The 18,352-nt window shown below is 40.0% G+C and overlaps 1 protein-coding gene across 1 annotated transcript in view; it reads left to right on the top strand.

Annotated features, from left to right (window-relative positions):
- vwf (von Willebrand factor) overlaps positions 1-18,352 on the top strand; it is a 103,685-nt gene that overhangs the window by 13,658 nt on the left and 71,675 nt on the right. The window contains exons 11-16 of the mRNA XM_048610454.1: positions 134-270; positions 360-498; positions 4,932-5,032; positions 5,112-5,307; positions 15,950-16,165; positions 17,551-17,791. Coding sequence (XP_048466411.1) covers positions 134-270; positions 360-498; positions 4,932-5,032; positions 5,112-5,307; positions 15,950-16,165; positions 17,551-17,791 — 1,030 coding nt within the window. The remainder of the gene's footprint in view (positions 1-133; positions 271-359; positions 499-4,931; positions 5,033-5,111; positions 5,308-15,949; positions 16,166-17,550; positions 17,792-18,352) is intronic.

Here is an 18,352-nt window from a genome sequence, read left to right on the forward strand (position 1 = left end):
AGAAAGAACTTCACCATTTTCAAGTCAGTGCTATTGAGGTAAATTAAGTAAAACATGCTGGATTTCCAATGAAACACAACAAGCTGGTACCAGCCCGATATTGGATAACATCTTAACTTTTTTTTCCATTTAGGGGAATGTTTTGTCATTGGACAGTCCCACTTTAAGAGTTTTGACGATAAGTATTTCACCTTCATTGGAATGTGCCAGTACTTACTAGCAAAGGACTGTGAAGAAAACACATTTGCAGCTTTCATTGAGAAAGTACAGGTACAGAATATGAACAATTGTACTCTGTTGAATATGAAACAATGTCTATGGCTGGCAGCAATGTTCAATGCTTTAAACTCTTTCCCTAGTGTGCAGACGACCCAGATGCTGTTTGTATAAGATCAGTTGCGCTGAAGTTCCAAGAGCTGGGCAACATGACAATTAAACTTAAACATGGCGGTAGAGTTTCAGTGAACGGCATGGACATACAGCCACCACTAATTCAAGGTGCATACTTATTTATTATCTATAATAACTATGCATTAAGCTGTTACAGGCTCTGAAGGAAGGAACATTTTCAGTTATTCTTACAGTTTCATTAATTGGTTAAAAAAAAGAGTAAAGTAGATAAAGCCACAAATTGCTAGGGAGGCAATGCCCTTGTGGTGTAATCACTAGACTATTAAGTTAAAGGCCAAGATAATGTTCCAGGGACCTATGTTTGAATCCCACCAATCAGGTGGTGGGATTTGAATTCAATAAAAATCTGGAATTAAGAGTCTAACAATCAAAGTGTCAGAAAAAGCTCATCTGGTTCGCTAATGTCCTTTAGGGAAACTGTTTTCCTTACCTGGTCTGGCCTGCATGTAACTCCAGACCCACAGTAATGCAGTTGACTCTCAACTGCCCTTTGACAATTAGGGATGCGTATATCCTGTGAATTAATAAAGAATAGGCTTCTTGCTTTACTACTCTTTGCCTGGATTGCTTTAATTTGTTGTTTGAATTTTAGCAAACTCAGTTTCCAGCATCCAATAATATGAGCTTTCATAATGACTAAATCTGCATAGAGTTCATTTGTCAAACACAGGGATGACAGTAGAAAACCTACAATTATCTTTCGCAGTACACAGACTCCTGGCAGTGTTGGTCATCGATAAAGGGTCATCATAAACCACAGGGAGTTTGAGTATTTCTTAAAGTCGAATGGTATTCGTCATATAATGACAGCTCCATACCATCCATTATCCAATGGCCTGGCAAAAAGAGCATTCCACACTTTGAAGGCAGGTTTAAAGAAATAGCTTGTAGCTTCGCTCGGTACCAAACTTCCAGTTCCTATTTGACTATAGGACCATCCCTTATGCAACTACAGGGATAGCCACAGCAGAGTTGCTGATGGGGATAAGAATCTGCATGTGGTTAAATCTGATCTTCCCAGACTGGGTGTTGAGGGGGGGTGGGTGAAATGGCATCAGGAACGCTAAGCCGGAGAGACATTTTACTTCAGGGGACGAAGTTTGTTGTAGGAACCATGAGAATGGCCCTGCATGGGTAAGAGGCATGGTCAACGCGAGGTCAGGACCAGTGACGTGTAAAGTTTGTGTAGGTGTAACTGCCCCGAACAAGCATGTGGACCATATAAAAGCTGCCAACTCGCAAACAGTCAGGGAGTAAAATGTGCCGAGCTCCCCGACAGCCTTTTTGACGGTTTCCAAAACCATGGGTTCTCCCTCTCCGTCAAGCGTTGAAGGCACCTCAGAATCTGAGATGGACATGGCAGATGTTACCATCTCAATGCCTTTGCATCCTGAAGGAGAGCAATGAATTTCTTCTGAGATGCTCTGGGCGCAAGAGGCGAGCTACTGTGCATTATATGCTGCCTGTATCAGAGGCAGAGTTGGAGGAGCCTGACCCAGTTCTAAAATGCCCCAGGAGGCACGGCAACAAAAAAGAACCAACTTACAACCTCGGACTCAGAGGGGGAAGGTGTAGTGATTGTAACAAGGTCAGCCAGGTGGACCTCATAGAATATGAGCTCCCTGATTGGGGTTGTTAATCTGGTACAATCTGGGAGCCTTGGCTGACATATAAACAAGAGTGTCAGAGATCCTGTTCACTCTGAGAGCTGGCTCTGACAGAGCTGAATCAGTGTCGAGGACTTTCCACGTATGAATAAAGGGTGACTTAGCGATGGCATACCAGCCTTCAGTCTCCTTTTGATATTCAACAGAGCACTTCTATTTTTCCTAACACATTGTAAAACTAAAACAAAAATTTGCTTCACTTAATGAGAGCTCCTTTTCCCTGGCAGCAAGTTGCAACCGTTTCTCTTTGTAGACCTGGAAGTTAAAATTGCAGTTAGGTTCCACTGATACCATTGAAGTCTGATTTATATATTGGCTGGATTCTTACTTACCTGCTCAGAAAAGCTGGTGCAGTTTGTAACTTGCAGAAAGGCAGTGGGTTGAGGGGCAGGAAATTGGGAGAGTCGCTTCAAATTTGTTCCTTTTAATTGACCAGTGTTAGAATCAGCTCCATTTTGTGATTTCTGGGTTAGAAAATTTGCACTGGGGAAGCATTACTGATACTGTCTTGAGGTGCCTGTAAATATTTCTCATGAGCAGTTTCTTTTAGAGATTAAGGTATGAGATTGCTGATGGATGTAACAAGTAATAGAAACTGTCAAGCCATTGTGACAACTGAATGCCAAGCTGTAACTGGTTAATTAACTGTACTGGTGCTGGCTGCCAATTGCTGAATGATAGTGCTTACAAAGAAATTCTGTTTATATACTTGACTCACATTCTGGACTCTGGATTAGACCCAGGCTGTTGCTGCAGTCACTATGGCCTCAGTGATTTTCTGAGATGGCACTGATTAGCAACTAGACAGGAGTATTCCAATCCGTTTGCCACTCTCCTGCTTTTATATTGCTTTTTATATGGTACCACGTCCAACGATTGCAGTGGGTTTCGGATAGTGGGCAGCTGCAGAATGGTTACAGGCAACAGTGACAGAAATATTTCATTCTCCACCTGATATTAAACCTTCCAAAGAAGCAGTGGGACCATTCAAGAAAAATGTTTTATGCTTTTAGGTTATGTAAGCTCGCACACAGGCTACTTTTTGCACTTGTCATATGCTCCTTGACTGGCTAATGTGCAGATGAGTACTTCCCAATGATCTCATGTACACAATTGGATTGTAGACTCTTCTGGGCTTCCCAGGTCATCTTCCGTATTATCTGTTGTAAAGAAATTCATTACTTAATATGATGTCCCTATATTAACCCTATTTCAAACACAACTGGCAAGCAGGGCTCTGATCTGTATCTAATGGCCATTCTAAGTGAGGCCTCCTCTTCAATATGTCACTGCTACCCATTCCTCACCCATGCTCAATGCTTAAACCTTGTACTTTGCCAGCAACATCACAAATCACTGAGTATGTGCGCTCATTCCCACTTCAATATCAGAGTTGGTGCCCAGATTCTTTCAATTCGCTTAGTGTCTTATTGAATTTTCTTTGCCCTGTGAAGGTAGTAAACGGCATAATATATATAGACAAGCAGATTTGTTCCTTTAACTGTTGCATTCAATTGGTACAGTATTACACATTTTCATACATTCACAGTGTATTTAAAACATTGACAAAACCAAGCATATTTAAACTATATGTATTTACATTCACAAAATGATACTAAACAGAGGAAAGCCATACAGTACTGTGCTGGCTCTAGGGAAGGTCTAACCAATTAGTCTCCAAGCCATTCTTTCCATTTAGCCCTGAAAATTTATCACTTCAAGTATTTCTTCGAATCTCTTTGGAAAATTATTATAGAACTTGTGGCCACCAATCTTTTGGCTAATACAACCATTTTGTATCGACACATCTATTTTTTTCTTTCCCCTCATGTTACGTTTGGTTAATTTTCCCAATTTCCTTAAATCTGTTGCAAGAAAATCTAACTTGCCCCCATATAGCTTGCTTTACTTGATTCAGTTGTAATAGTCTTAATGTTTGCAAAGTTCATTCTGCATCAGGTAAACAGCCTGAAAGCAAAATATTTCAACTTGGGAATGACAAAATCTAAATGGTATATAGAAGAAAAACTTATACAAATGTTCCACTCTAAGGTGCATCAGTACAATTTTGGTACCCTCAATTTACAAACTGCATGCTTTTTAAAATGTACAGTGACCCTCAGTCTTAGACAGTGACCTACCCTTATTATGTCTCTGGTCTGTTCCCAGCTTTAATGCATTTCTCAGCATGCCATCTTGGAAATTTGATTGCGCCAGTTTGGTATGAGATTCTTCTAACTCTTTTGTCTCAAAAACAAATTACTTTATTCTTAAATATTTGTGAAAAAAATATAATGCTTAACTCACATAATACAGAATTTGTAAAAAAAAACTTGTCCCAAAACAGCATGTTCCACTTAATATGATTGTAATAGCTGTCACTACTTGACTGTCCATTTTCAGAAACTTGTGTATGAACATCTTCAAGTCACTCCATTGCAGCACCCATTTTGAAGTGTTACCTACCATACATGCAGTACACATGATTTCTTATAATTGTTCTTTCAGTTTTTCCTGGGATATATTTTCTCCCAGAAAAACAGGAGACGGAGTAAATTACACACCCTTTGTAGATCCTGCCTGATTTTCATTCCAGTTTATTGAAAGTCTTCCAGCTTCTACAACGCGTGATTATTTAAATGTTTTTGTAAACTTCCTCCTCCAAACAAGTTAACCCCAGTTAATTCAAGTTCAGGAACAAACAGCTGAATAACTGTGTGTAATTTGTATTAATGTAAATCTCACTTAAAGAATATGAGGAAGAATGATTGTTTTTCACAACAGTACTTTGTTTAAAATTGCATTGTTGCTTGACTATTTACATCTATTCTGTTTGGCACACATTTCTTGTAGGTCCCCTTCGTATTCAGCACACTGTACTCTCATCAGTTCGGGTGATTTACGATGACGATTTTCAGTTTGACTGGGACGGATATGGAAAGGTTTATCTGAAGGTATTCCCTGAAACTTGCAGATGTGTTTTTGATTCTGCGTTTCTCAGACACTTAGTTAACTTGAATCTTCTTTCTTCAGCTGAGTGCCATATACACAGGGACAACTTGTGGTCTGTGTGGAAATTTCAATGGAAATCAAGGTGATGACTTCCTCACACCATCTGGACTTGTTGAAACAGAGATGGTCAATTTTGGAAATTCCTGGAAGGTGAATGGTGGCTGTGCTGACCTGGAACAGATACATGCTGACCCATGCAATTTAAATCCAAAGAGAGGTAACTGAGTTTCAATGCATCTTGGAAATACCTTCAACACACTTTGTCGCGTCCAACGTCACTATTTAGGTATCCCCTGTACCATTTAGGCTTAGTGCAGAATGAAAAACAAGAATATGAAAGCAGTCTAAAGAATTAATTCACAGGTCCTGTGTCTTTGTTAGGGACCCATACAAGAAGGGAGAAGGGTCCAGAAACGTTAGCTTTCTTGCTCCTCTGATGCTGCTTGGCCTGCTGTGTTCATCCAGCTCTACACCTTGTTATCTTAGATTCTCCAGCATTGGCAGTTTCTACTATCTCTCTCTCTACCACTGCTCAACCCCTGTTTTAAAATATGCCTGCTTGCTTAGAGTGCTGGATCTATCATCAGATTAGACCTTTAGTCTGGTATGGAAAACATATTATTCAGTACGTACCGCACCAAGAAGCATATCAACAAGCCTTCATTTTGGCACAAAACTATAATAACATAACTTGAAACATGTCCAAACATTTTTGCAGGGTTTCTAATGTTGTTAACTCTTGGCATCCACTCAGATGTTTTTAGAGTTGAGAAAAATGAAAGGTGTTTGTATTGAAACCTAAAGATCCTAAGGGGAAATCTGAAGGGTGTTTGCTGAAAGATTGTTTCCCTTTTTGGGAGACACTGGAATTATGGGTTATAGTTTTAAATTAAAGGGTCTCCCACTTTATATTGAGATGAAGGGTTTTTTTCACTCAGTGGTGGTCTTTGATCTGTCAAATTCTCTTTCCAAGAGAGCAGTAGAGGTAGGCTATTGAGTATTTTTATGGCTGAGTTGTATAGGTTCATGATTGGCAAAAAGAGTTAAAGGGAATGGAGGCAGAGAGAAAAGTGGAATGAAGGCCACAATCAGATCAGCCATGATGTTATCAAATGGCAGAGCAGACTTTAAGAGGCCATATGGCATCCTCCTGCTTCTAATTTTTTTGTTTGCATGTAACTTCACTTCCGGTGGAGGTATTTTCACGCAAGGCAGAATTGTTCAAAGAATAACGAAGGAAACTCAATATAAGGTAAGATGCCCAATATTAAATGCTCTTACATGTTATTACATTGGTTTATCCTTTTCCTCTGAGAATAAAACAGAATCAGAAAAGTAAATTTTAAAGGAAGTATTCTGTTACGTAGTACAGCCCTTGATCTGCTGCCAGATGGAAGCATGTCATCATGGCTAATCTATGATGACATATATAAACACAGTCACAGGGCTTACTGAAACAAATGCTGTCTAGAAGTAATGACAGTGCTGTCACCATAACTAAGGGAAGGAAGGAGGAGTTACAAATTCAATGTCTTTAACATAATACATTTTCCCTAAACATATTATTTAGAGGTTAAGTATCCAATCCATTTTATTGTACAAAAACAAAATTGAGTTTCTTTTTTAAATCATTGTGCAGTTCGTCCACATAAGTCACATTAATGCTTTCCCCAACAAGACAGTGATGTAATGTTTGACCCATTTAGATGGAATGCTAGAATGCCAGCATCCATCAAACTGTAGCTTCTGGTGTTACAGATAGCTGCATGGCTTGGCCACCCAAGCAAAGCATTGACTCACACTGTTTATTTTATTTTCAGTATTATTGAAATGCAGCAGAATGGGACTTGCATTAAAATTTCACAGACAATTTCAGAATGAGTGTGTTTCAACATGGGTAAATGGAGCTCATAGAAGGGACTACTCCATGGCCGTAACACCCTGTCTACTGGATAGAAAGCAGAGTCAAAAGGACGGTAAAAAAGAATCAGTAAACAGGGACTTGATTTGAATGACCAAGAGTTAAACTTTGAACATCACATGTTGGGAAGCACAGCATCTTTTTTAAAATATGCCTTTCTTGAACTACTTTTCTTGCTGTGGTCAGTCCCGAAACCGAAGGCAAGCAATGTCACACGCACCTCAGTCAAAATGCACAAAGCACCTTGAAGTTATTGCCCTTCCAATTCCTTACCTCAACACCACCAGCAACCACCACCACCACCCCGCCCTCTCTCTCTCACACACACGCGCGCACACACACACGCACACACACGCACACGCACATGCACACACACACGCACACACACATCCTGACCTCAGCCTCCATTGTGCGTTTTAGTGCTGCAATGTAGTTGAATTTGGTAACCTGACACACAAAACTATCACACACTAGATTACTCACTATCACCTAGCTGCACTGTGTTACCCATGTTACCATTCTGGGACAGAGCACCATGATGTTCATATCCAACAGCACTCACACAAACCTGTAACTGGAAGTGTTTTTCCATTTCTGAGTGATGTAACTAAACAGCAGATTTACACTAAATATCATTGAATTGCATAAATTAAGCACCCTACATTTGAGGTCATAATTTTAAGTTATATATTTTCTCCATTTATAGTCTCATCTCTTTAATATTGCTCCCCAGGTTCACTGTAAAATTATTCTGCTAAGTAAACACTACCTGCACTTGTCTGTAGGAGAGGCATGTGCCTCTCGTTCTGGTAACATGTCTGTTGTTACATTATCTGGAAAACTGTCTGCTACAGTGTCAAAGTCTCTTGCCTTTTGAGCCAAAAGAGAGTGAAGAGTTTTCTTCACATCCAAAAGATATCGGGGAGCAGTTAGTAAGATCAATCAGATTTGATTAGGCTGTGTATTCAAAGATTGGTCTGTTTATCTCCTACCTCCCTGGCTTCACCAACTGAATGCAGATCAGCAAGTTCTTCCTGTTAATATACTCCATGAGAATTTTTATCTTCTTTTTCTGGTGGTCACTTGGAGCACGGAGGATACTTGTCATGTGGCAGGAACCTCCTTGTGGCATCTTTCTAACATGGGAAGTCTGCTATACTGCATTACCTCACAGTTCTGGCAGATCAGGAGACTCTCTGCTCTCATTGCCCGACAGTGGTGTATTGGAAGCCTTTACAGATTGATAATAAACCCAAGAATGAAAGTCACATCTACTGGCAAGTCACTCAAAGTTTCACTCTCCCACTGTATGCACCAATAGCCTGATTCACCCAAGCAATATTCTTCCACGTGTCTAGCCGGTAGTGAAGGAATGACCCTTTAGAACTGAAATGAGGAGGAATTTCTTCAATCAGACAGTAGTGAATCTGTGGAATTCATTGCCGCAGATAGCTGTGGAGAGCAAGTCGTTGAGTGTATTTAAGACAGATGTAGATAGCTTCTTGAGTGGTAAGGGGATCAGGGATTATGGGGAGAAGGCAGCAAAATGCGGTTGAGAAACATATCAACCATGATCGAGTGACAAAGCAGACTCGATGAGCCAAATTACCTAATTATGCTTCTGTGTCTTATTTCCAGCATGTACAGCTATTTCATCAGGGCATAAATCTGCACTTCAGGCAAGCAAGTCCTTATCAATGGAGGTGGAAGGCAAAGAACAAGAAACATAACAGCCCAGTCTAGGACATTTCCCAGTACTGCAACTCTCCATTCTGCAGATTGTTCATTAATCCTTGCAATTCCTGCATTTCAATGAAAAACAAAGCTTTCAAGTGTGATTCTTAAATAACCAAAATCAGGTTCCTTCCTCATGAGATTTTGGTAAAACTATTCTAATTCTTTGCAACACTAGCATCTGTAAATTATCAACAACACCACCTTCAAACAGATACTACCATTCACTCCAGATTAAACATGGGATCCAACATAATTCCACCATTTCTCACTAATTGAGTTCCTTTCATAGATCTCTAAAATGTGGAAACAGGCCATTCAGCCAACAAGTCCACACAAACTGTCTGAAGAGCATCCCTCCCAGACTCACCCCCTTACCCTATCCTTGTAACTCTGCATTTCCCATAGCTAATTCACATAGCCTGCTCATCCCTGGATGCTTTGGGCAATTTAGCATGGCCAATCCACCTAACCTGCAAATCTCTGGGCTGCGGGAGCACCCGGAGAAAACCCACACAGACACAGGGAGAATGTGCAAACTCTACACAGACAGTCACCCGAGGCTGGGATTGAACCTAGGTCCCTGGCACTGTGAGGCAGCAGTGTTAAACACTGAGCCACTGTGCTACCCTTTCTTCTCCCCCACTTTGCATACCAGAACTGCCCACAAGGTGATCAAACAAAGATAAAATGGAAAGAGTTGCCAATGCACAGCTGCTCAGTCAATGCCTGTGGAAACAACAATTAGCTAATGGTCTGAGGCTTGTTTCTTCCACAAATGCTCACTGATATGCTTTGTACTTCCAGATTTTTCTGTTGTTTTTCAGATTTGGGTCCCATATCTAATCAAGGACGTGCTAGTGTTGGAAGGTGACAAGAGGAGGCTTACAAGAATGATCCTGGGGATGAAGGGCTTGTATTATAGGGAGCATTTGAGAACTCTGGGTCTGTACTCGATGAAGTTTAAAGGGATGAGGGTGGTCTTATTGAAACTTACCGAGTACTGAGATACTTGGATAGAGCGGACATGGAGAAGAAGTTTTCACTATTAGAAGAGACTAAGAGCTGAAGGCACAGCCTCAGAGTGAAGGGACAACCCTTTAGAACTGAGATGAGGAGGAATTTCTTCAGCCAGAGGGTGGTGAACTCATTGCCACAGTGGAGGGTGTGTCATTCAGTATATTTAAGACAAACGTAGATAGATTCTTGATTAATAAGGGGCTTGGGGTTATGGTGAGAAGTCAGGAAAATGGAATTGAGAAATATATCAGCCATGATTGAATGGCAGACCAGACTTAATGGGCCAAACGGCCTAATTCTGCTCCTATGTCTTATTTTCAGCATTTACAGCTGCTTCATTAGTTTAGATTAACAATTACCACAGTTTACCATCGATCCCATGTGGTTAAAAATTATCTTTCATAACTATACATAGTGCTGTGATACATCAAAGGTACAGTAATGTAGCGGACGCATCACTGGACAAGTAATCTAGAGACCTGGACAATTCAAAACTACCTTGATTTTGCTAACAGTGGCGTTCTTTGTTTGGGTGCTACTGGTGGCTGAATTGACAACTCAATTGGTGAAGAAAAACTATGTTTCTTACCTAATTTTGCCTATATTTGACAACAGTTCTGCAGCATTGTGTTGGAGTCAAACTAGCGTTTGGTGGAGTGCCACTGAGTCATATCACACATCTACAAAGAATTGGAGGACTCAAGCCAGATAAACTACTTTGCTGCAATCTGAGCTTTGAATCAGGACAAGATGAATCCCAACTGAATCCCCAGAAAATCCTTCTCATTAGCACAGGGAACTGGATACAGAGTTGGGAGAAATGTTTCACAGAATACACAATTATTTTGGAGACAAAATCAGAAATAAGCTTTTAATTAAAGCTTTGCACCTACAACAGCACTGAGTGAATTTACCATTAATTAACTTGGCTTAATTTAAGTTGACCCAAGTTGATAATTCTCAAATGTTGTGGACACAATCTGTCTTTTCTTCCTGTCTGACATCAAGGTATGTTTTCCTGTGTGAAATTAGTTAACCTCATGCTCAAATTAATTTTTTCAGCAGCAAGTCATTTATGAATTTAAAACATAAGAACATAAGAACATAAGAACTAGGAGCAGGAGTAGGCCATCAGGCCCCTCGAGCCTGCCCCGCCATTTAATAAGATCATGGCTGATCTTTGAGACTTAGCTCCATTTACCTGCCCACTCACCATAACCCTTAATTCCTTTACTGTTCAAAAATTTATCTAGCCTTGCCTTAAACACATTCAGCGAGGTAGCTTCAACTGCTTCACTGGGCTGGGAATTCCACAGATTCACAACCCTTTGGGTGAAGAAGTTCCTCCTGACCTCAGTCCTACATCTGCATCCCTTTATTTTGAGGTGATGCCCTCAAGTCCTAGTTTCACCTGCTAGCGGAAACAACCTCCCTGCCTCCACTTTATCTATTCCCTTCATAATCTTATATGTTTCTATAAGATCTCCTCTCATTCTTCTGAATTCCAATGAGTATAAACCGAGTCTACTCAGTCTCTCCTCATAATCCAACCCTCTCAACTCTGGAATCAACCAAGTGAATCTCCTCTGCACCCCCTCCAGTGCTAGTATATCCCTTCTTAAGTAAGGAGACCAAAACTGCACGCAGTACTCCAGGTGTGGCCTCACCAGGACTCTATACAGCTGCAGCATAGCCTCCCTGTTTTTAAACTCCATCACTCGAGCAATGGCAGATAAAATTCCATTTGCCTTTTTAATTACCTGCTGCACCTGCAATCCCACCTTCAGTGATTCATGCACAAGGACACCCAAGTCCCTCTGCACAGCAGCGTGCTGCAGTTTTTTACCATTTAAAACATAGTCCATTTTGCTGCTATTCCTACCAAAATGGATGACCTCACACTTATCAATATTGTACTCCATCTGCCAGACCTTTGCCCACTCACTTAGACTATCTATATCCCTCTGCAGACTTTCAGTGTCTTCTGCACACTTTGCTCTACCACTCACCTTAGTGTCATCTGCAAATTTTGACAGACGACACTTAGTCCCCAACTCCAAATCATCTATGTAAATTATAAACAATTGAGGTCCCAACACTGATCCCTGAGGCACACCACTAGCCACTGACCGCCAACCAGAAAAACACCCATTTACCCCTACTCTTTGCTTTCTACTGGTCAACCAATCCTCTATCCATGCCAATACATTACCTGTAATACTGTGCAACTTTATCTTATGTAGAGCCTTTGGTGTGGCACCTTGTCAAATGACTTCTGGAAATCCAGATACATCATATCCACAGGTTCCCCATTGTCCACCATGCAAGTAATGCCCTCAAAGAATTCCACCAAATTAGTTAAACATGACCTACCCTTCATGAATCCATGCTGGGTGTTCCCAACGGGACAATTTACATCCAGATGTTTTGCTATTTCTTCCTTAATGATAGATTCAAGCATTTTCCCCACTACCGAAGTTAAGCTAACAAAGAGGTTAATTTATTAACACCCTCTTACAGGTTTAAATGTGATGTCTCTCGCACAATATCATGTGCAAAAAAGATTAGGCACAAGAAAAAAAAGCATGGTTACGATCTAATATGATTTCAGTCTTTTTTTGTAGCTGAAATGTCTCTTTCTAGGATGAATTTATACTTTAGTTGGAGTGGAGACATTGTAAATCAAAGGATTCTCAGTATGTTGTGATGCTTCTTGTAGTTGCTAGAAGATAGCTCTTAGGTGAACTTGAAGGTGGAGATTGAGGGAGTCTCTTACCTTTGAGGTAAAGTTGTTTTTCTTTGGCAGTGTAGTTGGCTGGCAGCAAATCCATGGTCTGGTTGGATAATGTTTCAGGTCATATTGCTCAGCGGGTTCTCTGAACAGAATAGCTTTTGCTTTTATTTTCAAAAGGTAGGTCACGAACTGAAAATCAAAATATCTGCAGATGCTGGAAATCAGAAACAAAATCAGAAATTGCTGGAAAAAGTCAACAGGTCGGCAGCATCTGTGGAGAGAAAACAGAGTTAACACTCCTGAAGAAGGGTCCCTTGACTGGAAACCTCAATTCTGCTTTCTCTCCACAGATGCGGCCAGACCTGCTAAGATTTTCCAGCAATTTCTGTTTTTGTTTTAGGTCAAAACAGGCTCCCTTAACCATATGGCCTATAATGTGTCCAAAGTCCTTTATCTAAAAAAAACTGGTTGTAGTTTGGGACCACACATCCTCTGTTATAGACTTTCCCATTTCTAAAGTCTTTGAGAATAGCCAGGGTTTTTTAATGGATGGACCTTCTTCAGTTTAAATTAAACTTTCAATTGCCTTTCAGAAAAGCATTTTGACATCTCGATGGCCCAGGGTGAAACAGAGAGGAAGGTTGCTCATATAGAAAGTTGACACTTTAACAAAGGGACTTATGAATTGCTTAAATGGCTGTGATATTCATATTTTAAATGAATGTTGATATAGTTTAAAATATTAGTTATTTTTTAAAAAATTAAAAATTGTAATATCTTCATGACTGTGCTGAGTATGACGTAGGTCTTAAATATCCTCTCTCACCAAATAGTTTAGTGTCTCATTTTGTTCTCTACAGAGAAATGGAAACTAGAATCCTCATTTTTTCTGAGGTACAGGGACTTGAAAGCACAAGGTATGGCACTTTGGCCTTGGGGCATCTTACATGCAAGAAAGTTTAAACATCAAGTTTCTTTCTACCAGTATCCCTGATCTAAGCATTTGCCAAAACCTATTTCTCTTTATATTCTCTCAGCCTTTTAATGATTTGCTGGAGCAAACTGATAGTCAGCAATTGACTTTCTGATTTTAATGGTGCAATTTTTAATTAAGCTTTTCCTTGCTCCCATTGCCAAATTCCATTCCTGTGCTTGTAAAATCTCTCAAGCATTAACCGTGGGTTATCACCTACAATTGCCTTCACTCTGGCTGCAGCGTGTGGCTTGCTGATTCTGTATGGATGTGCATATTTTAGGGATGTCTTTATTTATTGGAAATATGTCTGATACTGACAGTGTGCTGATGCTAAATATTGGAACTCCTACAAAAGACTCTAAGAATGATGTGGGAATTCCAGTGGAGAACACAGTTTTAGTCGCAGTCTGCTCAATGTTTCAATCTGAGTCGCACTAACAGAGGTTGGATAGCAGGTCTGAAATATTCACAAATACTGCTGTCTGATTGAATCACAATTAACGAAGAGATGAGGGATTTCCGATGACTTAGTTCGTTGAATGGCCATCATATCGGTTTGTTGTAGTACTGAAATGAGTTGAGTTTTTGAAAAAATTTGCACAAGTTTCTCTGTCATGCCATCTTGTTATTACATTGCCAGTGTCAAAGGAAAACACCTGAAAACACCAAACAAATGCAGGACCACACAAAGATAGCGCAGACTGGAAAATTATCACAACCTCATAGCACCATATTTAACCTTATCATAGGATTATTATAAATCTGCAGTGTGGAGGAATGTTCTATTAATATTTAATACATTGCTATTTACTTGCTATCAAGTTCCATTTTATGTACTAAATAGAATATCCAAACGCTATGGTGAATGCAATTAAACTAACTATCCATGATCCAACTGAATGATGACATACAATCCAGCACTAAAATGGCCTGTTCGCATTCTACTGTTCCTATATACACTGTGATGCATATCAAGTAGAACCTACACTGCTGTTGCAGGCATAGTATTGAACGCAGGTCCAGATAGATTGAGAACAATGTTATCTTATTGGTGGTCATAGAACCTTCCGAATTGAAATCAACGAAATGGTAATCTTACCTGTTCTAGAATGAATGGATTACCTGTTTTCCCAGTTTGCTGTCCATGTGGTGACAGCAAGTTTATCTATCATCATTTCAGTAACACTATTATAGGAAACATGCATCTTTTAGTTCACATGTTAGAACCAGCACGGCTAAACTTCAATTTTCTTTGTGCCCTCAGCCACTAAAACTACCCTGGAGGATCTATACTTATCTTTACCAAAGGCTTTTGACCACTTCATGGTGGCTAAAGCATTTGTTCTAATTATTATTCAAAATGGAAGGGAGGTCAGGTGATAGAGTGCCTTTTTATTTCTGAGTTTTTAATTCACATCTGACCCAGAATGATGAGATGGTAAACATTCCTTATGAAATGAATTTCTGCAGTCTTAACCTCATTTTCATTGGACTTGATCTAACACTAATTGAGCCACACTGTTAAGAGCTGCAAGAATTTCTGGTGAAAATGACAGAAAAGAAAATCACACTAGGGCATTAACTTGAACTAAGATATCAATGTGGAACATAGTAAAGGGAGCCTTTCTATGTAACTGACAGTGCTGTACATATCTGACTGGGGTGTACCTGTTCCTGAGTGATCAATTGGAGAAATTCCCACACTGGTTTCCTAATGAAAGATATAAATTCTACATCATTTTTTAAGCAGATAAGTTACGGGGATTTCATGTCAGGATAAATAAATATACTGTTCCTTTACTGTTAGTGTTTCCTGTAATCCAGGCCATTTTGTTGATATTCAATTATAAAGTAACTGCAATTATATTTTCTGCTTATGGGACATTGAAGGAAGGCTTTGAGCAAACAGCTCATCAATCAAGGCAATGCTTGTAAGCAAATCTAACAACATCTGAATAAACTTTGGCTTCCTGCAGGCTCTGTGGATTATTTCGCATTGCATAATAACTGAGGGACATTCTCAGTCTTTAACCCTTGCATCCTCTCACAATATTTTAAAAAGGGAAGTATATAATGTAGTAATGTTACAATATGCAACATCAGTTAACACATGAAGTCCAGTTCTTAAAACATGGGCAGAAACACACTCCATGTAAAGTAGACAAAGACAGATATCTAATCTTTATGCACTTTGGTGAAGTTGGGAGAAATAATTTGTATGGTTTAGATCTCTGTCTCCTTTCATTTGACCATTTATAAAGGTGATTTTTAAAAATCTACCTCTTCAGAAAGGAAACTGATGGCTTTACGCATCGTTTAATAAAGGTGCTATATCTGGACGGTTGTCCAAACAGTCCCCCACATGGTCCCATTGGGAGTTACTTTAAAATTGACCCCAGTTTTGTTTTGGAATTGTTGCTTTAGAAACAAATCTTACTGGGAGTTGTCATCGCAGTATAATATTTGTGTTTCAGTGACGTATGCTGAAGAGGTTTGCTCTGTTCTGTTGCTAACTGAGTTTGAGCCATGTCACCATGAGGTAAATCCTACGCCATTCCTCAAGATCTGTCAGTATGATGTGTGTGCCTGCTCCAATGGCAACGAATGCCTGTGCTCTGCTGTTTCCAGTTACGCTGAAATGTGTGCCAAGAAAGGGGTACTTATTAACTGGAGATCCCCAGACTTCTGTGGTAAGTAGTTTCTGCTGAATCTTTTACCTTTTATTTTATGAGTAACGAGTCAAATGTTAACTCACTATCCAGTGCAATTAGAATCACAGAATCCCTACTGTGTGGAAGCAGGCCATTCGGCCTATTGAGTCCATGCTGCCTATCCATAAAGTGTCCCACCTAGATGTCCCCACCCCCACCCCACCTTATCTCTGTAACCCTGCATTTCCCATGGCTAATCCACCTAGCCTGCACATCACTGGATGTTATGAGCAGTTTAGCATGTCCAAACCACATAACCTGCATATCTTCAGACTGTGGGAGGAAATCCACGCAGACATGAGAAGAATGTGCAAACTCCACACAGACAGTCACTAGAGGGTGGAATTGAACCCGGATCCCTGTGAGGCAGCAGTGCTAATCCTGAGTCACTGTCTCACCCACTGTTGTTCCTACAAGCCCATAAAGGTGTCAACTGTAAAAGTCAATAATCAGAAACCTCACATCACTTAATCTTGTACAAATAACATTGAGACATTGACAAGGGAGATCATAGAAAGAGTTTACAATCACCAAAAGGATGTCATTGAAGCAGAATAGTACTTCAAATTATGTACTATTTCTAATTTACCCCTTTTAAAACTTGGAAAGCTACGTTGTCAGAGGTACCATTCCCAAGGACAAGGTGTCTTGTCTGTTCAGTGGAAGTTACATCCTGTAGGGAGGATTCTCCAGGTATTTTGGTGAAAATTCTTCTCCTAACCAGCACATTGCAAACAAGAATTAAAAAAGTAGGAAAGGCTGTACTCAGCAAGTGTGGCAGCATCTCTATGTTTCATCAAACACAAGGCCTGTTTTTCTCTTTCCACAGAAAGTACCAGATCTAGAGTCATAGAGTCATTGATCTGTACAGCATGGAAACAGTCCCTTTGGTCCAACTCGTCCATGCTGACCAGATATCCTAAATTAATCTAGTCCCATTGGCCAGCATTTGGCCCATATCCCTTTTAAACCCTTCCTATTCATGTACCCGAGCTGATGCATTTTAAATATTATAATTGTACCAGCCTCCACCACTTTCTCTGGCAGCTCATTTCCATACATGCACCATCCTCTGTGTGAAAATGTTGCCCCTTAGGTCCTAACGAAAGCCTATGAGTATTCTCAGCATTTTCTATTTTTATTTCAAATCTCCAGCAACTTCAGTATTTTACTTTTGAATGAGCCCTAAAGGTAAATTGGTGAACTTTTCATCGCATTGCTAATTGTGTTCAATGGTATTTTGGTTGCTGCATTTGCCTATGTGACAGCATCCATGGTTCAATAATTTGTGAACACATTTTGTGATAGCATTCTATATTAATATCCTTGCTTTCTATTTCTTTATGAAAACTTTATTATGACAGAAATGACTTGTCCTGATGGTCAGATATATAAACAGTGTGGCACGCCATGTAACCAGACCTGCAGATCACTCTCGAATCCAGACTTGGATTGCACTGAATTCTGTCTTGAAGGATGCTACTGCCCACTTGATCAGTATGCCAATGAAGATGGCAATTGTGTGCCCAAATCTGAATGCTCCTGCTACTTCAATGACGAAATCTACAAACCTCACGAAGACATTACATTTGACTACACCATCTGGTAATCTAAATGGAATGAATGCCTGTCAGGCTGTTTAAAAAAATTCATAGTGTTAGCACTATTTCCTGGAATTTCAAACATAATTCTTCCACCGCTGTGCCTGACAAAGCTTTGAGACGTGTGCAACTTATATTGCAAATATATTTTGGGTGGACACATCACAAGTTGCTGGCAGTGATATTGAGGGAGACTATCAGGTTGGGCACAGAATGGGAATGGGCATGCAGGAGTTTGAACCGTATTTGATTTGGCCTTCATTAACAAGTGTGGTATCCTACGAATGGATTTGACATACACCACACTGTACCTTTATCATCTCTTTTTGTAAACGTGATCCTTTTACAGGGATAGAAACAGGCTTGCCTGATCCAATTTTTTTTTTCAGAACTGCGTGGCTAGCAATTGAAAGTCTCTGAATATATCTATTTAGCACATTGATGCAGTCTGTTGACTTAGGAGCATAGAAAATAAAAGCAGGAGTAGGTCATTTGGCCCTTTAAGCCTGCTCCACCATTCAACATGGCTGATCATCCAACTCAGTGCCCTAAATAATGGTCAACA

This window comes from Rhincodon typus, chromosome 22 (assembly GCF_021869965.1).
Source record: "Rhincodon typus isolate 14 chromosome 22, sRhiTyp1.1, whole genome shotgun sequence".
Lineage (NCBI taxonomy): Eukaryota > Metazoa > Chordata > Chondrichthyes > Orectolobiformes > Rhincodontidae > Rhincodon > Rhincodon typus.